Consider the following 23225-nt stretch of genomic DNA (forward strand, 5'->3'; position numbering starts at 1 on the left):
TCCATGTCAAGTTCTTCGCCTGCAGGCTTTTCTTACAATTTTGACACTTTACAGTAACCATAGATTTAGCCAGCTAGCCAAGGGAAGCTACTCTCCAGTGAACAACCTCTTGAACCGAATGGACAAATACTCATGGCGTCGGATGATGTGTTCTACGCTATTACCATCCTGTCTTCAGTGGCAGTGGGGCTGATTTTCCGTTATGTGACAGGAGAAGAAATCCGGCGACTGTTGTCTACATTTCTTGGTGTTGGACTCCTGTATACGCTCTGTGGTTACCACTGCTGCCACCTTGCCATTACCGTACTCGGAAATTGCATTCTGCTGACGCTCCCTGGACTACAGAAGTTTGTATCCTGTTTCCGTTTTACTTTGTGTTCCAGTGCGTTGATGTTCGACACTGTTATTTAATTTTTAGATATGCTGAGTAGTTTGATGGCTTTTGTGTTAATCTTGGTTATCTAATTAGCTGTCTGTATGGAGGCAGTTAGACAGCTGTTACGCTCATATGTATGTGTATAAGCGAAGAAATCAATAGAACTTCGAGTTTGGAGATATCTCCCTCTCTCTCTCTATCACATACACACACACACACACACACACACACACACTGGCAAACACACACCAGGGGCGGACCTAGTTGTGGATAAGGGGGGGGTTCCAAATTGGAGCAGGGGTCCAGGGGCCGCTCAGGCCCCGGTGGGGTCCATGGGCAAAGCCCTGGTGGGGGGTCTGGGGGGCAAAGCCCCCCAGATGCTGAAGGAATTTTATTTTTTTAGGTCAATCGGAGGCCTCTCGTGGAAGATAACAAGGTAAAAAAAAACACGGATGGGGGGTAGGGGGGGGTTCCGGGCACCCAGGAACCCCCCCCTAGGTCCGCCCCTGCACACAATTAATACATGTACCCTAACATCACCATTGGAGTTGTAACATGACTGATCCCTTTTGGATCTGGATCTGGATAACCCGCCTGGGTTGGTGGTTGGCGGGTGCACCACAGAAGCCGACGACGACTATCAACGTGACGTATAGTAGGGTCAGGAAAAAAATGATGTTTCAAGAATATTTCTCATTAAGATTATGCAAATAATGTTCAATATTTAATAATGTCCTTGATTTTATCCCACTTTCAGGAAGTGCCATGTGTACAGCTACGCATGGAACTTTGGCTACCTTGCTGTTTTCCGCACCGTGCATCATGTTGGACTGCCTGCACCCTCCGCCATCACCAACGCTGCACAACTCTTTCTCACTTTGAGGGTCAGTAAATATAGCAGAAGGGGTCTATGTTGACCAAAAGTGGGGGATTCCCTGTAGGTGGAGTTTCTGTAGGCGTTTTCCCTGTATACAGGGAATCCCCCCAGGTGGAGTTCCGGTAGCGTTTCACTGATCTCGCTGAAAATGTGAAAGTCACGTGAAGCTTAGCGACATCGGTAGAATTTAATGGGTTTTTTAATCTTTTTTGGTATTTTTTAGAAATTTGATTCTGTTTTGCAATCTTTATTTAAAAGTTTAAATCGATACCGAAATGACAGAAAATGCAGTTGAAATAAATTACTTGCAATAACGACATACTGCAAAGCGTTCGATACTCATTTCACTTCCGTTTGACAACATGGAGTTACAGGGATGTCGTTAGGTGTCGGACATCGGACATAGACCGATTGAAAGGCTCGAATGTCCGATTCATATAGCCGCATGGCGGTCAAATGTCCTATCGTTTTGAACTGATCGCTGTCATTGTCCGATAAGAACTCGGCCATTCCTTCGGACAGTGTGATATTCACTATTTTCTGTTCAAGATACACATTTTCAAAAAGCGACCGAGCACTCTCGCGTACAGGTGCACTGAAGTTGTGTAGTGCTGATCTTGTGTTTTCGGGAATTCCGGACCGTTTGCAATATGAACCGTTTGGATACACCCGTCTGCAGCACACTGAAGTTAGGAGTACGGGAGACAACTCCAACTGACTATAAGTCTTGCGTCTGCTTTTGGTTTCAGTTTGAGACATTTTGACGAAGCAGATTGAATTATGTCACCGAAATAAAATGTAGGCCTGCCAAAGATCAACAAAACGCTGAAGACCTTTGGCTTTTCAACGGCATCTTGTGCTACGTTTGGGTCAAAAACAGCTGAAAACGCGGCGAGCGTCATTCTTGAAGATGACAGTGTCAATGACAGTGTCGCCGCTGAAACTGACACAACCACGAAAAGAGAAATTTTGTCTTTTGTACAGGACATGGTGTCGGCACAGCAGGAAATTCGCAGAAATGGTCTTTTAACTATTCATCACTGAAGAGACCATACTGCTTTGTCGAATCTGCATGTGTAGAAACGGACTTTTTTTTCTCAGTATTTCATTTTCTAGTCAAATCATGCAGTTTGTGAGACAATCAAAAAAAGAGTGCCGAAGGTTTTGGTTGCTTTTTAGATGTTTGTTTCTTTTTGTCTGTGTCCTATTTGGAACTAAATTAATAAAACAATGTATGCAACAATGTTCGGTGTATATACTATATGTGTGAGTGTTAAAGCATGTGTATGTGCACATGATTTTGGAGCCATTCCAAGGACAATGTTTTGCACAAAATTATGATGACCTATTGGAATTTCTGAAAGCGGTCAAATGTCCTATTGATTCTGAAGAGCTCAGGTCATTTGTCCTATAGGTGTGAATTTGTAACAACATCCCTGGAGTTACTAATCAAGCTTACGAGAGTAAAAGTGAAAGCGATTCAATAGACGAGAGTACGTACCAGACAATTTGATGGAGCGATGTTTCATCTTTTCGAATTAGACGTTGTTCTCGTCAAAGCATACTTGCTTGGCTTAATCATTTAATGTCAGGAATTCAGGAATTCTAACAGATTTTTCTGTCGAACTGCCATTTTGGAAGGGGAAGTAACGCTAAGGTATTTCAAATCGGTTTACGGCAGTCACGCGATTGACTGGTATCATACTTTCATACAGGAACTCCAACCGGGGGGATTCCCTGTATACAGGGAAATCGCCTACAGGAACTCCACCTACAGGGAATCCCCCTCTTTTGGTCGACATAGACCCCTTCAGCAATAATAGAGGATGTTCGGAAATAACCCCACCAGGTGCTCCTTGTCCTCATGTTTCAGACACATCCCTTGCTAGTGACTGGAAAGTACAGTGGAGTCCGGGTACAACGAATCTCAAGGGAGATACATTTTAGTTCGTTATATCAGTAATTCGCTGTAGAGTTTTCAACCCTAAATGGCCTCAAGACAAGTTTTCCCACTCACCTTCAAATGATCGTCCCATCGATCTTTCCTTGGAGAGTACAATCTCTGCATGTTTTCAACAGCTTCATAATATAATCCATAGAGAGGCATAGTTCAATGTTACCGGTATACTTTTACTTGTGTTTGTGTATTTTTGTGTATTTTTGTCTTTGGAGACAATTATTTACATCAGTTCGTTGTAGCCTTGTGACTTTTAGAGACAATATGGCTCTGGGGCGATGAAAACCTGTTTGTTATAAGAGGGGTTTGTTATGCAAATGAGTTCAAAAGGTTAGTTGTATCCGGAAAGTAACAAGTAAGAAATAGATGGCTATCTGCCGGGAAATCAATGGCAGTTCGTTAAAAGCGGGATTTCGTTATACCCAGGTTCGTTATAGCTGGACTCCACTGTAAGCGCTCTAAATGCATATGACATGTTTACTTCCCTTTGTTTATTAGATCTCTAAACAGTGCTCTGCTACATTTGTTTAAGATTCTCACTGATACCTTTGAGGCAACCCTGTAACAATGTGTGTGCTTGTTCTGTAAAAACCAGTCTTGATCTACGGACTATGTCCGGTCAGGCATAAAAAGCTGGTTCTTGTGTATGACTTAGTGTATAAGTGTAAGTTAAGAGTGCCAGGACTAGCTTGGAGAATGATGAACATATGAGCGTGTGGCGATCATCCTTTCTTGAGGATGAAAGTCGCTTGTTCATTTCAATGCTTGTTGTTCTCTCAGGTGCCAGGAGAATGGTTCAGAACAAATCTCACTTACTCTATTACACATGTGGTATGTACAGAATCCAGTGAGTTTACTTCAGTCATAATATGAAGTATGACATGAGTGAATGAATGAAGTTTCAACATTATGTATTATTCTCCATGTGAACAGATGGTCGGTCTGGCCTTTGACATCCAGGACAGCCGCAGAATGAAGAAGGACGAGAGTTCAGGGGACACTCAGAGCCAGGATGTGGAGCAGAAACAGCTGACGATGAAATACACACACATTGACCCCAGCGTGAAGGACATCGTCTGCTTCTCTTTCTGCTACATCGGCAACCTGACAGGTAGATTATTGGAACGTTTAATTATTGACAAAACAAAACGTTACATGTACAGTACGTCGACCCAGTGGTCTTTCAAGTGGACAGACAAACAAACACTTACGGTGCAAATAATGAACTGATCTCAAAAGGGGGTCTTGAAAGGTGTTTTTTTTTTTACTGTATGTTGCTTCTTTTTCAATTCGCCATGTTGCTCTCCCTTGAAAACTGGTTGCCTCGGTAATTTTGACTGGTAGTGTCTCAAGTACCACGTGTACCGAGACTGGCTACGGCAGAGGAACCCTGACAAGATCCCACTGTATTTTGACTGGTAGTGTCTGTGTTGTCCTTGGTCCATTCTACAAGTACCATGTGTACATAGACTGGCTACGGCAGAGGAACCCTGACCAGATTCCACTGTATTTTGACTGGTAGTGTCTGTGTTGTCCTTGGTCCATTCTACAAGTACCATGTGTACATAGACTGGCTACGGCAGAGGAACCCTGACCAGATTCCACTGTATTTTGACTGGTAGTGTCTGTGTTGTCCTTGGTCCATTCTACAAGTACCATGTGTACATAGACTGGCTACGGCAGAGGAACCCTGACCAGATTCCACTGTATTTTGACTGGTAGTGTCTGTTGTACTAGGTCCATTCTACAAGTACCACGTGTACCGAGACTGGCTACGACAGAGCAACCCTGACAAGATCCCGCTGTGGGAGCCGCTGTTAGCCAAGGCTAAAGACCTGCCGGTCATTGTGGTCACCTTTTTGGTCTGTTCCTACTTCTTCAACATCCAGGTCAGTGAATGTCAATAGTGTACACTTGGGGAACACATCATTTTCTGACAGTTATCATCAGCTTAGTGATTAGGGATAGAGAACACGTACTGTACACACACAATTGTAACAAGCTCTGGTTCATCTTGATGTATAGTTCAGGGATGTTGCTACAAATGTTGGTGAATTGGACAAATATCCTGACCTCATCAATATAAATAGGACATTTGACCGGCTTCATGGATTTCAATAGGACGCTCGTATGTGATGGCATTGTAGTTGTACACATCATCGTCTGCCAACTCTTCTCTCTTTATCCTCTTTCTTTTTTTTTCTTTTTTTTCCCTTAATTTGGGTTTAGTGTACATGATCATTATTAGTTGCTGTTGCAAGGAACTGAGAAAAATAATTTTGGTAGTACTTTGCAATTCAACATTTTGAGAATTTAAGAATAAGTTTGCCTGCTTTCATTTTTGATATAATCAGATTTTGTCCACCCTCCAGGAAGTATAATAGGACATCTGACACCTGATCGTATGATTCCGACATGTGAGTCAGTTTATCGGACTATGACTGATGTCCAACACCTAACGACATCCCTGTAGTTTTATGGAACCAAAACCAGAATGTTTATATTCGGACATAGTTCTGTGTACTCAATCTGAGACGTGTTAGGTGTGGGCACACACACATGCACACAGAAATTAGTAGGGTTTGAGAGGTCCAAATGGGAAACAACTCTACCATGCCTGTTTGCAATAAAAAGGTTACCTCTCCTTACATGAGGAGACCAAGATAAGAGTATTACTCTCAGGAATAAGGTCATTAACAAAACAAAGCATGTTTTTGATGATGTATTTCTGTACACTCCATGGCATACATGGATAACAACTATAATGTAACCTCAAGCACATCAGAAACATTCAAGTTTTGATTTCAGTGATTAATTTTTGTCTTCGGAAGCTCCAACTATGGACAGGGATCTTGCCTCAAATTAAATTATTCCAAATCTTTGCCGGATAACTAGAACAAGTTTTTATTTCATTTCACAAACTATTAAACAAGGATGAAAGTCGCTTGTTCATTCCAATGCTTGTTATTCTCTCTGGTGCCAGGAGATTGGTTCCACATAATTCTTACTTACTGTATTCCATATGTTGTATGCGTAAAGTGTGCGTGTGTATGTGTGTGTGTAACTATCTTTTGTCATGTAAGCAGAGTTTGCCTGGTGCTTTTTCTTGTTGTTTTGTGTCAGTTCTTTGTATGCTTTCTATGCTAGTTAAATGTTTGCTCGTTTGTTTTACTTTTAGAATGAAATTGTAAGGCGTCTGGAGCCAATTGATGGGTCTCGCACTGTAAAACATTTATTTATTATCATTTTTGACTCACATGCGAAGCAAAAGTGAGTCTATGTACTCACCCGAGTCGTCCGTCCGTCCGTCCGTCCGTCCTGGCGTCCGTCCGTCCGGAAAACTTTAACGTTGGATATTTCTTGGACACTATTCAGTCTATCAGTACCAAATTTGGCAAGATGGTGTATGATGACAAGGCCCCAAAAAACATACATAGCATCTTGACCTTGCTTCAAGGTCAAGGTCGCAGGGGCCATAAATGTTGTCTAAAAAACAGCTATTTTTCACATTTTTCCCATTTTCTCTGAAGTTTTTGAGATTTAATACCTCACCTATATATGATATATAGGGCAAAGTAAGCCCCATCTTTTGATACCAGTTTGGTTTACCTTGCTTCAAGGTCAAGGTCACAGGAGCTCTTCAAAGTTGGATTGTATACATATTTTGAAGTGACCTTGACCCTGAACTATGGAAGATAACTGTTTCAAACTTAAAAATTATGTGGGGCACATGTTATGCTTTCATCATGAGACACATTTGGTCACATATGATCAAGGTCAAGGTCACTTTGACCCTTATGAAATGTGACCAAAATAAGGTAGTGAACCACTAAAAGTGACCATATCTCATGGTAGAAAGAGTCAATAAGCACCATTGTACTTCCTATGTCTTGAATTAACAGCTTTGTGTTGCATGACCTTTGATGACCTTGATCTTGGGTCAAGGTCACATGTATTTTGGTAGGAAAAATGTGTAAAGCAGTTCTTAGTGTATGATGTCATTGCTAGGTTTAGCTGAAGGTCAAGGTCATGTAAAGGTCAAGCATGTGAGTCGTATGGGCTTTGCCCTTCTTGTTATTATTATTAGAGTGCATACTTCCCTTTGTTTATCACAAATCCAACTTTTCTTGTGCAGTATGTTCAAACAGATGAATTCTACACCAACCCTTTCTGGTACCGCCTCTTCTACATGGTTCCGATGTTTATGATTTTCCGCACGCGTCTTTATTCTGCGTGGCTGCTGTCGGAGTGTATGTGCATCACGGCAGGCTTTGCCGCATATCCCATCGCCTCCAAACCAAAGTGTGGCGCCGGACCCACCGATTTTAAAGCTTTACATCAAGCGTAAGTGAATAATATTGTGCTCAGTTTTTGCTCTGATTGCTTACATGCTACCTTCACAAGTATTATTCATTTTTGACTCACATGCGAAGCAAAAGTGAGTCTATGTACTCACCCGAGTCGTCCGTCCGGACGTCCGTCCGGAAAACTTTAACGTTGGATATTTCTTGGACACTATTCAGTCTATCAGTACCAAATTTGGCAAGATGGTGTATGATGACAAGGCCCCAAAAAACATACATAGCATCTTGACCTTGCTTCAAGGTCAAGGTCGCAGGGGCCATAAATGTTGCCTAAAAAACAGCTATTTTTCCCATTTTTCCCATTTTCTCTGAAGTTTTTGAGATTCAATACCTCACCTATATATGATATATAGGGCAAAGTAAGCCCCATCTTTTGATACCAGTTTGGTTTACCTTGCTTCAAGGTCAAGGTCACAGGAGCTCTTCAAAGTTGGATTGTATACATATTTTGAAGTGACCTTGACCCTGAACTATGGAAGATAACTGTTTCAAACTTAAAAATTATGTGGGGCACATGTTATGCTTTCATCATGAGACACATTTGGTCACATATGATCAAGGTCAAGGTCACTTTGACCCTTATGAAATGTGACAAAAATAAGGGAGTGAACCACTAAAAGTGACCATATCTCATGGTAGAAAGAGCCAATAAGCACCATTGTACTTCCTATGTCTTGAATTAACAGCTTTGTGTTGCATGACCTTGGATGACCTTGACCTTGGTCAAGGTCACATGTATTTTGGTAGGAAAAATGTGTAAAACAGTTCTTAGTGTATGATGTCATTGCTAGGTTTAGTTATTTGACCTTGACCCTGAAGGTCAAGGTCATGTAAAGGTCAAGGTCAAGCATGTGAGTCGTATGGGCTTTGCCCTTCTTGTTGTTACATTTGAAGTCAAACTTCTTGGCTATGGGAAGGTATTGTTAAAAAATACAGGGGTCGTATTTGTACGTGGATCCACACAAATACGCTTTTTCTGTCACTAGTAAACACATAAAACCGCCCATTTTTGATGTCAATGAACTTAACGAAAGGTCTCACTTTCAGGCTGAACTCATAAGGTGGGTACGCCCCGTTAACCTTTTTTCATTTCTACCTGCAAATTCCATCTCTAAAAATAAAGTTCATGTTTTGTGGAATCTTATGTGCGCTTGTATGTTTGATCAACTTGCCTGTAATGTTCCTCTTGTTGACACAACCTCTTGATCTGTTTCAGTGAGAAAGAAGATAGCGTGGAGTATGACTTTGAGACTGTGCACAACCTGGACATCAGGGGGTGTGAGCTGGCCCCCATGACCAGGCAGGGCTTGAGGAGCTGGAACATGACCGTGCAGTACTGGCTGGCAACATACGTTCACCGCAGAGTTCCACCCTCACTCAAACCTTACAGGTTAGTCACACATCTGACGGGCGCAGTGGCGGGGTGGGTAGACATTGGCCTCGTAATCAGAAGGTCGAGAGTTCGAATCCCGGCCGCGGCCGCCTGGTGGGTTAAGGGTGGAGATTTTTCCGATCTCCCAGGTCAACTTATGTGCAGACCTGCTAGTGCCTTCGCACAAGACTAAGTGCGCACGGAAAAGATCCTGTTATCCATGTCAGAGTTCGGTGGGTTATAGACACACGAAAATACCCAGCATACCTTCTCCGAAATTGGCGTATGCTGCCAGAATGGCGGGGTAAAAACGGTCATACATGTAAAAACCCACTCATGCAAACACATGAGTGAACGTGGGAGTTTCAGCCCATGAACGAAGAAGAAGAAAAGAAGAAGTCACACACATAGCTCAGTTGGTAGAGCACTGTTCCTGTGATCCTTAAGTCACAGATTTGAATCTAGGCCCGGGATTAGCACAAGTCAACTTTGTATACAGGCTCAGACGATATCCATGTCCCATTACCGTGTTCCCACAGTGGCATGAGAGACCATGATCATTCTGCCAGTACTTCTAAGCACACTCACACCTAGGTAGCGTGACCCTTATTGCTGCCCCAATTTCCCAGCATCAACATAATAAAGTAATGAAAATTGGAAAGTGTAGCTTGCAGCTGGCATAGATTGAATCTTGATGTATTTTCTCTGTAATGGAGAGGGATTTTTTATTTGAGTTTTTAAAAAAATTTTGTGTGTGTTGGTTCTACTGGTGTCTTTCTGCATTTCCCCTGTCTTTGATTTTTTTACTCAAATTGTATTGAACAACTGGATCACTAGTTACGAGTTTACTGTCCTATGTTTCAGGCTGACAGATTGACTAAATGTTTTTATATCGCTTCACGCAACTTGTTTTATTTTATAGTTGTTGTTTTTCCCCACAGGGTATCCATCACCATGGCAGTGAGTGCGTTCTGGCACGGCATCCACCCAGGGTACTACCTCAGCTTCCTCACCGTCCCACCCATCCTGGCCGCCGAGGAAGCCATGATCTCCGCATTCAGAAAGGACGCGGCCCCCCAGCGGCAAGCACTCTTTGACTGGGGCTGCTGGTTTTTCAAGATGCGTGGCTTCGACTACATGTGCATGGGCTTCTTGCTGCTCAAGTTCGGGGCAACATTACGCTACTGGCATTCCATTTACTTTGCCGGCCACGTTGTGTGTGCCGCGTTCTTTGTCATCGGTACCGTGGGGAAAATGATGCGACCGAAGAAGAAGGACACGGACAAAGAGGGCGTGAAGAAACAGGAGTAAAGTCGGTGAAGGAGTGTAACCGTTTGACTGCCACAATTTGCATCAGTACAATGATTGCCTCCCCTGGGGACCATTTCTTAGTTTAGGTGTAATTGTTTTACCTTGAATGTAATGATACAAGTCACGTAAGGCGAAAATACAACATTTAGTCAAGCTCTGTCGAACTCACAGAATGAAACTGAACGAATTGCATTTTTTCCGCAAGACCATACACTCGTAGCATCGTCTGTCCACCGCTCGTAGCAAAGGCGGTGAAATTAACAATACAGAAAAGTGCAGTAGCGGTTGCGCTGAAAAGGATAGCCCGCTTTTCTATATCTCTATTCTTTTTAACTCTCTGAACGTGTTTTTAGTCCAAGCATATCTTATCTATATGTTTTTGGAATCAGGAACGGACAAGGAATAAGATGAAATTGTTTTTAAATCGATTTCGGAAATTTAATTTTAATCATTATTTTTATATTTTTAATTTTCAGAGCTTGTTTTTAATCCGAATATAACATAATTATATGTTTTTGGAATCAGAAAATGATGAAGAATACGATAAACGTAATTTTGGATCATTTAATAAAAAGAAAAATTTTAATTACAATTTTCAGATTTTTAATGACCAAAGTCATTAATTAAATTTTAAGCCTCCAAGCTGAAATACAATACCAAAGTCCGGCCTTCGTCGAAGATTGCTTTGCCAAAATTTCAATCAATTTTATTGAAAAATGAGGGTGTGACAGTGCCGCCTCAACTTTTACAAAATGCCGGATATGACGTCATCAAAGACATTTATCAAAAAAATGAAAAAAACGTCTGGGGATATCATGCCCAGGAACTCTCATGTAAAATTTCATAAAGATGGGTCCAGTAATTTGGTCTGAATCGCTCTACACACACACACATACACACATACACCACGACCCTCGTTTCGATTCCCCCTCTATGTTAAAACATTTAGTCAAAACTTGACTAAATGTAAAAACAGATCGAGTGCTAACATTAAAAAATTCAGAATAAAAAAAAATAAAAAGAATTGCAGGGCATTGGAACATTTGATTATTGTTTAGTCAATAATTTAACGTTCCAATAACCTACAATTCTTGTTTTTTGATCTTGTATGTAATGATATTTTACTGAATTTTTTTAACTAAATTCTTCCGACAGTCAAGGGGTTAAGTTTTAGGCATGTGTACTGGTAGATTTACAACAGCACAAAATGTTTATTTGTAAGTGTTATAGGCAGCTTGTAAAATAGAAGGGTAAGGTAATTATGCATACAAGGCGCGCTTGGAGAATACATTGCACATACACTAGACGTGTACTAGCACTTAATATTTTTGTACAGATCTCAGCCAAATTATACACCAGAATGCACATAGTATGCTACATTGGGGATATAGTGCATAGCTACAATGAGAAAACTTCAGCATAATTATGATTTTAGGTGTTAGTTGGTCGGTCGCAAGTGCACCATGTGATATTTGCAACAACGCATTTCCATTTTTGTTTTTGTTTTTATACTTGAAAATATGTGTTATGTGAAGGACATGATTTTATGCATGTCAGAAAACGTTTTTATGTGTGTTAGAAAGTGTTTCATTGCGGTCAGGATACTTCGAAGTGTTAGGACAGAAAAGTGGTTTTTTTTCTGAAAGTAAAGGAAAGAGAGAGAGGATCCTGACCTACTGTTCATATTTTACACCGTTATACTTTCACAATGTTGGCGCCCGGCTTGAACAATGAATGTCCCTCAAAAGTGAAAAGAATAATCAAAACCAAAGCAGGAAACTTAAGTGCTGTAGGAAAGGACTGTCATGGTATCAGATACATTTAGTTGAACATGATGTGGGAAATGATCTAGGTTCAAGTTCCTTTTGAGTGAGTGTATCAGTCTCAAACCACAAAGCCTGATTACACAATCTAGTCAACGTCGTTGTGTCAAGATACACCTTTTCTCCTCGCTGTTTCTATTCATGTCTTCCGAGGCACTGAAATTTGATGGCATTTAATTGTAAATTTGTATTAGTGAAAATGTTTAGCGCATGCGTATAGGTGTTTAAAAAACGTTGCAGATGATCAGAATAGAAATTAATTGAGGTTTTGCAAAAGACAGATTAAGTGTGTGAATGCTACTTCTATTTCAGTTACATTTCATTGCGTTTCTTTCATTATCATTAACTCTTTAAATGAAGCTATTTCATCTCTCCATGTACATGTACTTCGAACATTTCTTGAACTCATGTAATTGTGTTTGTGTGTGTGTACAGTTTACATAGGTTTATTTTTCATCTGTTGAAATGTTCCGGCAATCTTTTCCAAAGAGTATGTTTTGGATGAAGTTAATCTACTGCAATTATGAAATGCATTAGCCATTATAATTCTTCATGATGAGTCTGTCTGTAAAGACTTGTGACAGCAAGAATGTCATCAGCTTTGTTTTGTAAATGGAAAATTGTAAAGCTCAGGTATGTTGATGCATACATTCCAGACACTGAACCAGTTCATTTCCTTCCCATGGCACGTGACGTGTATGTGTAATTGTTATTTTAAAACTTTTCAGTCAATATTTGATATTGGTGATAGAAGGGGAATTGAGGCTGAAATATACATACTTAGCAAAAAAGCTGAAATTGTTCTTGCAGTGTCCCACAGTACTGAGGAATGTAAAACGATGATTTGAACTACTAATGAAATTGCCTGTGCTTGTGCCATTTCTGTAGCTTTCCAAGCACACATACAGTTAGTTGTCAAAGGTATCGTAACGCAAGCAGTTGAGTTATTAGTTTGAAAGGGAACCACCCACTGTTGTCAGCAATAGCGAAGAATGACTGATGAACATGTCTAAGCATGATCAAGAAACATATATATCCAAGCACAGGGTTCACCTCAAATGCACAATCATCTCCTCGAGCTCCTTGTTGTTTTAATTAGTGTATGTGTATTGAATACTTTTGATAGTGAATAAATGAATGTGTATGGACCATTTGAGTGACATATATATATATATATATATATATATATATAAATTGTGTGTGTGCGAGCTAGTGTAAGAGAGAAATAAAACTGCCACGTTGTTTTTATTCTGTATCTTCCCAATTGCTACGTTACATGTATTTTCCTTCAAAAGTATTTTGTCCTGCCATATTTTCCAGTCATATTTTTGTGTGTGGTTTTTTACTTCATAGTATGCTACGACTTTCCACATACTGTTGCAATTGTATGGCTTTTACAGTAAGCATGTCCATTTTATTTTGCCATCAGCATCTACTCCACAGAAACATACCTTCATTTATCAGATTTGTTGGTAAACTTCAGCAACAGATGTACTAGGTTAACTAGTTCATTTCCTCTGTTACAGCGCATACGTCTTGAACATATTGTTGTTTTGTTATGCACCCAGTTTTGTACCCTAAAACACTACTAAACTATACCTAAAAGATGTTTTCTACTCTTAAAAATAAAGTGCACATGCTATTGCTATGTACACAAGGTGATTTTCTGACAAAATGCAGACACCAACATTTCACACACACACACACAGAGTTTCTTATTGTAGGAGCAAGCTCACAGATTCCTTCATCTTACGCACGTTTCAACAGACATACAAAGTTCGACACATAAAATTCATCAATCCACATTTTTTAGTGAAAACATTTGCACATTCCCGATACAGTCATCATATATGCTGTCGTAGAAAATGTTGTTCTTATTTTTGCAACATTACGAAACCACTGTTAAACACAACATTCGAAGATCATCAAACACAATACACACACAAATCAAATGTACACTGAAAGAAAACAGGAATAACAAGGAAGGCAGTAACGTGCCGAAGTATTGATTATAGATATAAACGTACCTAACCTGGTTACTGGTGTGTTTTCTTTTTATTTAAAAGAAAACAGGAATGCCTTTGTTCGTGCATAATGAACACAAATGTCTGTTGATACATAAAAAGGCAAATAAAACTTCAAGGTATGGTTCTTAATTATTATCTGTAAATGTAGTCACACTTTTGTTCTTTAAACACATTAGTGATTACAACACACAAGTCATTTGTAAACTGTAAATACCTTGAAGATAATGTTCAAGAAGTAAATTCTACACTACATACTGTTTCTAATTGAGTTTTGTATGTGTTTGTTTGGCATGAATGTATGCATGCACATTTCTTCTTCCTGCCTCACCCAAGGTGTGCATATGAATGAGAAGTACCATCAAGAGTCCACCAGACAACTTACATCATACAAACACAGGTGGTGTTGCTATCACACATCCACACACATGCATGTAAGGCACATACATACACATGACTCGCATGTGCCCCCTAATATGCTCACATCCCCATACACATGTCAGCATACAAACACACACACACAGAATAATTCCACGGTTGTCTTAAATCCCTTCACCAAACAGATGTGCCAGCTGATGTCTAACTATTGTGCAGATTATGTTTGTATTTAGAACGAAGCACGTTTCGCCCTGCAGTCCGGACTGACGATCTAACAGCCAACGACAAGAAGAAGAACGAAGCAACCTCATAATTAAGTTTCACTATGGATGTTCGGACATTTTCTTACTTCAGTTTGCATGGATACCAACATGACCTACACGATCCTAACTGCTGTAAAATGAAACTCCACCCTAGAAACTCTTATGAGGAACAACAAGGATTTTCCATGAACATTCTGCAGGAAATTATCTCACTTTCTGGTTTGTACACACACATGAGCCTGCACGTATGTACCCCCCCCCCCCCCCCCCCCCATGCACACACACACTTACAACTATTCCTTAGTTGTCTCAGACTCCTTCCCCCGAGGGAAGTGCCAGCTACTGTATTACCAGGTGGAGCAGTTGGTTCTGTTCGGGCTCACACACACACACACACACACGAACACACACACAGAGGGGGAGACACACACACAAACGCACGTACACACACTACTATTCCCCTCAGACCCCTTCCCCCGAGGGATGAGCCAGTTCCTGTATCACCAGGTGGAGCAGTTGGTTCTGTTCCGGCTCCAGCAGCGGCCACATGTCTGACTGCAGTGCTCTCAGGGAGTCGAGCTCCTTAGACTGGCACGCCATCTGGTGGACAACAGGGGGAGATACAAACCTTGTTAAAGTCCCACTCAGACTCGTGAAAACAGTTCGCCTCACGGTCTCAGATCTGACCAGGATTCTACATGGGATAAGACCATCCCTCCAGAAGGCCACTGGCACCTTTTTTTGGAAAATAATTCATAAAATCACCACAGCAAGCCGTTAGGGTGTTGAAGTTTGGTATGAGACCGAGTGGTGGGATGGTTTTATCCCCTATTAAAGCCTGGCCAGATCTGAGACAGCTAGGCGAGTGGGCAAGGAGGAGGGTGCCTTTAACTCAAACTGATGACAAAGCGGAGAAAATATTTTCTTCTGCGTTGATGAGCTTATTACTCTCAGGGCCACCTTACCAAAAGAAGAGACTCTGAAAAACCCATGCCTTTTTTGAGCTAATACAGGGGTGTTGCTAGACATTTTCATGTTGGGACATTTGGCTGACACTGTCAGAAAGCTTTAGGACATCTTGGAACATTTTCGGCTATTATTTTGGCTCATACAAAGTCACCGCAACATTGAAGCACAAGACTCAAGAGGGGAACACCAATACATACAATCATTGTCTTAGAAACACAGATTACAGGGGTGGAGCAGTTAAGCCAGAGGGGAGGGGGGTACAACCTGGGGTCCAGGGTCCCGTTGGGGGTCTGGGGGGCAAAGCCCTCCTGAAGCTGAAGAATTTTAGCTATTTTATAAACAATTTGTGGCTTATCCTTGATTTTAACCATGATCAACTGGTGTCAGCAGCCACTCATTTCTTTTAACATTAGTATTAAATAATGGCAATTTATCTTCACTGATATCTGCTCCCGCCATCATATAGTATGGCAAGAAGGAAGACATGTCGCATACTGTGACAATTAAACAATTAACTCTTCCCCCGGCTTTACAGACAGAATAAAAATAAAAAATTCAGACAGAATTTTTTTTTTTTGTGGGGGGGTGGGGGGGGGGGGGGGGAACCCCACTTCCCCCCCCCCCCCCCCCCCCCCCAAATCCGCCCCTGGATTATATGTTGCTTACTGCAACTGAAACAATCAGCTTTGCGGATTTAACTACATCAGACACCAGTTCTCTGAAACTTGTTCAAACCTTTAACTTTAATTTCTTGAAAGTAAAACTCTTCCAACCTTGTGCTAATCTTGACAAGCCTAATGGAAACATGACTGGTAAAATATCCAATAAAAAAAAACGTGTAGGGTGAGCCAGTTTGCTTGGAAACCACGATTTGGAGGACGCTTTTCATTCTCTGGCTCAGCAGATTTCGATTCGCGGTGACTATCGTCTGCTATGTCGTCTGCTTCGATCGACTCGACAACACTACTACCACTCACACACACTGTCCACATTCGCGGTGTTCCTGTCATTTTGTCCGGAATCACTTACCTTGGCGAAGGGTAGCAAACCTTGGCCAATTTAGTTTTTTTCTTTTTCGGTTGCGACATGATGTTCAAATCCAAATCGAAAGCACTGACTGACTGATAAACTATCGCGAACCGGCGAACGCAAACGCTGAGAGTGTGGTTTCCCTTGTCCAAGGAAAACCACTCCGGCATCTATATTTTTTTGGCAATGGCTTCCGTTCAAAACATTGATGTTTCGTTTTTGGCATTCGCGAAGGCGAATACTCTTCGGACATTTGGCCATGACATAGGGACATGAAAGTTTCGGCCAAAGTAAAATAAAATCGGCGATTGGCCGAAGGGCCGACCCAAACGACACCCCTGTAATACTGACTACATAAGTTTGGCTGCAGAGTATGACAATCTAACCTGATGTTCACGGTAGACAATTCAACCCAAGACGTGACATCGTGGCAAAAGAAACAAAAGATGCAACAAATCACAATGTCCATGCACTAATGATTTTTTTTTGAAACAATATAAAAGCAAAGCTAGACTGCATCAAAAGACAGTATTTGAAATAAAAAGAAAACAAGGATAGAACATTATTGGAACGTTTTATCAATAACAAAACAAAACAATTATATTCACAGTCATGTAGACCCAATCTTGTATCTTGATTCTTAATTTTGGAACATTAGCAGTCTATCTGTAAAATTTTGCCCTTAATACTTACCACAACTGACTGTAGCAGCAAGAACAGGTCCTCACCCAAAAATATTTCTGCAAACATACGCAATAGATAAGAAATTTCACGCACATTGCATGCTGATGAAAGTCATTATCACAGCTGTAAGCCTGTTTTTGAGGCAGCAAAAATATGAAGAAATAAGGCCCTAAAATGTAGGCAACTGTGCTGACACTTCAAAGAGGAAATATGAAGAAAATAGGTCTTGAAGTAGAGAGAGTGGTTTCAGTTTTGCTCTACTTAGAAAGAAAATGTAACAACTTACAAATCAATCAAAGTCCTCAAAGCCGTTTCTCAGCATTATTTTCATAATTACTCCATCAAAACTTTTTTATTTAAAGACTGCCATGCATTTTCAGCAAAATACAAAGCAGAGAAAATTGGTATGTCATAAATAATAGTCTTGGAAAAAGGAACAACAGGCATAGAAAGGCATAAAGCAAACCAGTGGAGCACCTAACAGCTGTACCTGTAAAGTTATCCTCCGAGGATTCCCACGCATATTTCTCCAAGGTCTGTGCATGCTCAGGGCGAATTCTCTGAGGGGTTGGCTGCAAAGAAATAACCAACAATGAAAGAGCAGCTCAAGAACCAACACACTCACAGTCACACATCGGGTATATACTGTTACCACAGACAAAACAGACGTTTCCAGAAATAACTCTGTCAGGACTTTAAAGCGGTGTGGCAGAGTAAAAGCCTTTTTTGTTTTTTTTTACTGATTCAAGCTTTTCAAAGCGAGGCAAAGCGAGTAGCACGTTGGTGGCCAGGCTTTATCTGCTTCTTCTTCTTCTTCGTTCGTGGGCTGAAACTCCCACGTACACTCGTGTTTTTTGCACGAGTGGAATTTTATGTGTATGACCGTTTTTTACCTCGCCATTTAGGCAGCCATAGGCCGTTTTCGGAGGAGCAGGCATGGGAATTGAAAATTGTATAAAAGGCGGAAAATTTATAACTGAAGACGCGAAGCGTCAAGTCGACGGCGCGAAGCGCCTAGCCTTACTAGGGGGGTCCGGGGGCATGCCCCCCCGGAAAAAAAATTTCTCCAAAGAACCCAGATGGTGCAATCTGGTGTCATCTGAGCTCCAAGTTTGCCATTAAATTCTGTTTTTAGAATCAGAGTTTTTAGTACAAAAATTTACCAATTTTTGCTTTTTTGAAGAAAAAAAATATATACATGTATTATATGGTTTAAATTTGTAAAAAAATTGATCTTCTTGAGATAAACAGGAAAATGTAACTTGTAACACAATCTGTGCAATCTGGTTTACTTTCAAGACATAAAAGTTCAATAACTGAGGCGGGCGGTAGCAGTGCGTGAACAAAGTACGGAAAGTTTTCGCGGGCTTTTGCGCAAAGGCCAAAGTAACCGGTGCTTTTTTTGTGTGCCTCCCCCCTTTATTTTTTCGGCGGACACTTTTGCATTTTCGGCGGAACAAAAAAAAAATTCGGCGGAAATCTGCCGTTCGGCGGACAATTCCCATGCCTGAGGAGCTTTATCTGCGATCGCGATGAACATCTAATGTTCCCTGACCATAAAAACAAGATGTAGAACAAATGGACACAAGATAAAGTAACAAGCACAAATCTGGTCGCGGGAAAAAACACTCACATATGGGAAATGAGAGGTACAACTAGGCAAGCTAAAACATGTGCAAGGTAAAGTAGGTACTACCAAAACAACTATAGCAACATCATTCTTCTTTCAAAAAGCATAATTTCAAAAGAAGAAAAGTTTGATGCAGTTCAAGAGAAATAGGTTACAAAAAGCTTCAACAAGACATAAATATCTGAAAATAGTTTCATGATGGTAACAATCAAAAGATAACAGACAGAAAGTTTGGTGCCATGAACTAGTACCTGTAGCAACATCAAGAGCAGAACTCTGGTGACTTCACACTGTGCCAGCACATCGCAGTACGCTCCGATGGGTTTACCTGTGGTGGAGGACCCTGTAGAGAACACATAACATGGCAGAATCTCAGTAAAACTAATACAGTCCTTCACTTAAGTGCTGACCAAAAAGGAGTATAAACAGTAACAACATGTATCAATTACTGATGAGAAAAAAATCTCAACAACTTGCTTCCAGAATGTACCCCCAAAAAATTCACTGAACACCAGAACATTGCGCTCTGGATCGGTATGAGTTCAGTTTCAATTCTGCCCAAATCAAGATAGTTTTTTCTGCTTTATGTAAATATTATTTTATTGTTGTTAATGCGTACAATGAACAGAATGCACGTAAGATCCACGACAAAAATATGTATCCATTTGTTGCATAATCACAGAGCTATACAACATCCTCAAGATAAAACAGGACCAAGACAACTCTCTCTGACCAATCAGCTTACCTCCCCTCTCCTGTGCCAGGTAAGCCATTTCAGTGAGGACAGCTAAAGCTCCCTCATAGTCTTCTGTTGGTACAAAAGAACTACTACAGTGCAACGCTTGATCAATATTAAGGACATATCTTAACTTCCAATAAAATCAAATAAATCTTGTGCCCACAAACACTGATCACGCACTCCTTTAATAATATAATAAATATACATGTATATTGAAGTGCTGTTACAAACTGCAGAAAGACAGTCCCAAAGTCTCATACACATAAATATTATAACTCTTGAATAGAATGATGGAAGCGTGTCCGGTGCTTCAAGTCCAGATTGGGTTCATACTGGAAGGGGACTGAAAATATCTGTAACCCAAGCTGTGTTTGCTAAGCCCATGTACAGCAGCTTTTTGCTTTTTTATTAAGAACGCTAAACAGGTTTTTTTAAGAAACCTCAAGCTTCGCAGAAGTAAAAGTACAAGTAAGTAACATTACAGTAGTGTTGTACAGTAAAAATTGTTTGTGTAAAAATGTTACTGACTTGTTTCCAGCTTACACTGAGCCACCAGGTTCAAAGACGCCAGGCAGTCCAGAGGGCTCTGAAAGACATAAGATTCATTTCAACCATGTGCAGTACACTAGGAACGTTGCTTGGCTTGAGTACATTCAAGCACAACAAATACCAATTGCTAACTGAATTTCTCTCACACACACAAGAACACACACACACACACACACACACACACACACACACACACACACACACACACACACACATACACACAAGAACACACACACACTCATAAGCGCACCCCTGTTTCAACATAATTGCACAACCTATAATTAATAAAGGTAAACCTTAAAATGTATGCTGAAAAAATGCAAAATCAACAAGACTTTCACACAACTCTTCTTTACATTTCTTGCACATTTCCTGTGAAAGCTTTGTTCTGTGCCGAGCCAAAAGCCAATCCCGCAAACCTCAAATAATTCAAACATAATACTTGCTGCTCTCACATGCTCATGATAACCCGAAAGACTTTGATTTCAGGCCAAGCCTTTGTTCCAATTTTATTTCTCTAGGGTTCCACAGATCTTGTAAGAGTGTGGATCTTGTGTTTGATGCGGCAAAGATTGTTAAATAGACAGGTGAGCAGGGCCGGACCCAGGGGGGGGTTCCAGGGGTTCCGGAACCCCACCCCTGAAAAAAGCATGTACCTTGCTTTGAGTGTTTTGTTTTTTTTACTAGTTTTAGCACCAAAACAATGCTGCTCTTAACCCTCAAAACAAGGCCCAGAATGCACCAGATTGCACAGATTTTAACCGTTTTTCAAATTTTTTTCGGGGGAGCATGCCCCCGGACCCCCCTAGTTTGCGCGCCTGCTTTGCAGGCGCGCGCTTGTGTCTTCGCCACTTCGCTGATTTTCCCCCCCCAAAAAGGAGGAACCCCCCCCTTACAACTCATTTGGTCCGGCCCTGGGTGAGGAACAGAGTGTTTACCTGAGACACCAGCTCTGCTGCTCGCTGGTAATGTGCTGTTGCCTCCCCGTGCTTGTTGAAACTCTGCACACACAGTTATCAGTTACAGTTTCAGTTCAGTTCTGCAGCCACTCATGATGAAACTTCACTTGGTCCCTAGAGCATTAGCAACATTCAGAACATTAGCAACATTTAAGGGAGAAAACAACAATGAGTGAATAACAGAGGTCCTTTATCAGGCAGATTTTGTTTTTATCTTTAACTATTATGTATTATGCAAGCAAAAAAAAAAGAATCAAGCCTTAATGAGCGTACGTGGCAGTTGCCCATAAGAAGAATATATATGAAATATTAAGGAAACAACAAGAAATTTCATGTTCAAAACAATCGTTCATGAATTCTTTGATTCTCTTCAGATTAAAATAAGAAACAAAACCAACCCTCAAAGAGTTGCCTAGTTCCAAGCACAGAGCTGCTGCTAGGGCCGTCTGCTTGTTCTCAATGTGAACCTGATGGAGAAAATTATGCAACATTAGAGCTTCAAACAAGATAAACTCTCGAATAACTGAACAAGAAAATGTTATCTAAACTATGACACCTAAATCAAGTGTATGACTTCCGCAATTACGAATAATACAACATATCAATATGATTTGACTGTAGTGCTGATGTTGTTTCTTCAAACGATAGTGAAGTGAAACTATGATAATGACTTATTTTCTCATTCTTTAAATTGTACTGTACTGATTCGTTAGTTATTGAAATAATTACTAACCTCTTCCGTATGTACACACACACACCCATTGGCCTTTATCACTGATATAAGTAGAGTGCTACTGTCTACTAGCAGTTCAGTACGTAACACAGACACAGATCTATACAATATAATTTTGTATGATTCATGGCACGAGGCAAAATCTTGATCTCATATTTGCCGACATCTCACCCTGATAGCGTGACTGCAGCAGTTGATGCAGGCAGTGAGGTGTTCTTTGACTGTATGATAGCGTGACTATATCTCACCCTAATGGCGTGACTGTAGCAGTTGATGCAGGCAGTGAGGTGTTCTTTGACTGTATGATAGCGTGACTATATCTCACCCTAATGGCGTGACTGTAGCAGTTGATGCAGGCAGTGAGGTGTTCTTTGACTGTAGTGTGACTATATCTCACCCTGATAGCGTGACTGTAGCAGTTGATGCAGGCCGTGAGGTGTTCTTTGACTGTATGATAGCGTGACTATATCTCACCCTAATGGCGTGACTGTAGCAGTTGATGCAGGCAGTGAGGTGTTCTTTGACTGTATGATAGCGTGACTATATCTCACCCTGATAGCGTGACTGTAGCAGTTGATGCAGGCAGTGAGGTGTTCCTGGAAGGAGGGACAGTGGAGCTCCACATCAGCATGCTCGGCCTTGAGAAAGGATCGCGCTGCGTCCATCAAGGCCTGGGCTTCCCCCGCACCGTTCGACAGTGTGTGCTCACACCTGTGTGGTTAGAAAACGTCCTTCGTACAGCTTAACCCCCCTTATTAGGCGACAACAACCCCCCCCCCCCCCCCTCTTCACCCCCGTTTTTAACGTTTTTAAATCTCAACAACAAAGACTTTTCAGATTTTCTTTTTACAACGCTGATTTTCTTAGAACTTGAAGGGTTTTATAGTTACTCCACCTCTGGAAAATTGTGTGAGTTTGCCTTACTGTCTCAGATCTGGCCAGGCTTTAATATGGGATAAGACCATTCCTCCACTTGGTCACACACAAAAAATCAACACCCTGACTACTTGCTGTGGTGAGTTTGAATTTTTTTATGAATTAATTTCCGAAAAAAGCACCATGCAGTGCTTTATACAAAATTAATTCTTAACAAAATACTACTGTACACTGAGAACACCCATGCTATTCATTGTTAGTATGTGTCCAAGTGAATGTCTTTGTGGTCTTACCTCAATACCTGTCATGCAC

The 23225-nt window shown here is 40.9% G+C and overlaps 2 protein-coding genes across 2 annotated transcripts in view; one reads left to right on the forward strand and one right to left on the reverse strand.

Annotated features, from left to right (window-relative positions):
• Nucleotides 1-14366, forward strand: LOC138959882 (lysophospholipid acyltransferase 7-like). Its single transcript, XM_070331541.1, has 7 exons — nt 1-347; nt 1134-1260; nt 4144-4321; nt 4948-5099; nt 7346-7554; nt 8791-8964; nt 9888-14366. The coding sequence occupies exons 1-7, from the start codon at nt 133-135 to the stop codon at nt 10255-10257; spliced, it is 1425 nt and encodes a 474-aa protein (XP_070187642.1). The 5' UTR covers nt 1-132; the 3' UTR covers nt 10258-14366.
• LOC138959883 (40-kDa huntingtin-associated protein-like) overlaps nt 13872-23225 on the reverse strand; it is a 15008-nt gene continuing 5654 nt past the window's right edge. Inside the window, exons 4-12 of the mRNA XM_070331542.1 lie at nt 22589-22748; nt 21703-21771; nt 21284-21346; nt 20325-20382; nt 19803-19865; nt 19309-19400; nt 17918-17999; nt 17437-17483; nt 13872-15345 (exon numbers count right to left, since the gene is read on the reverse strand). Of these exons, the coding sequence (XP_070187643.1) occupies nt 15208-15345; nt 17437-17483; nt 17918-17999; nt 19309-19400; nt 19803-19865; nt 20325-20382; nt 21284-21346; nt 21703-21771; nt 22589-22748 (772 nt within the window). The 3' untranslated portion in view covers nt 13872-15207. The remainder of the gene's footprint in view (nt 15346-17436; nt 17484-17917; nt 18000-19308; nt 19401-19802; nt 19866-20324; nt 20383-21283; nt 21347-21702; nt 21772-22588; nt 22749-23225) is intronic.

Source organism: Littorina saxatilis, linkage group LG2 (assembly GCF_037325665.1).
Source record: "Littorina saxatilis isolate snail1 linkage group LG2, US_GU_Lsax_2.0, whole genome shotgun sequence".
NCBI lineage: Eukaryota > Metazoa > Mollusca > Gastropoda > Littorinimorpha > Littorinidae > Littorina > Littorina saxatilis.

Bases quoted from the DNA above. Each gene is read 5' to 3' on its own strand.
- LOC138959882 (XM_070331541.1), top strand. From the start codon at position 133: ATGGCGTCGGATGATGTGTTCTACGCTATTACCATCCTGTCTTCAGTG. The intron at 1,261-4,143 runs GTCAGTAAATAT...CCATGTGAACAG, and splicing joins AACTCTTTCTCACTTTGAGG to ATGGTCGGTCTGGCCTTTGA. The intron at 4,322-4,947 runs GTAGATTATTGG...CTGTTGTACTAG, and splicing joins CTACATCGGCAACCTGACAG to GTCCATTCTACAAGTACCAC.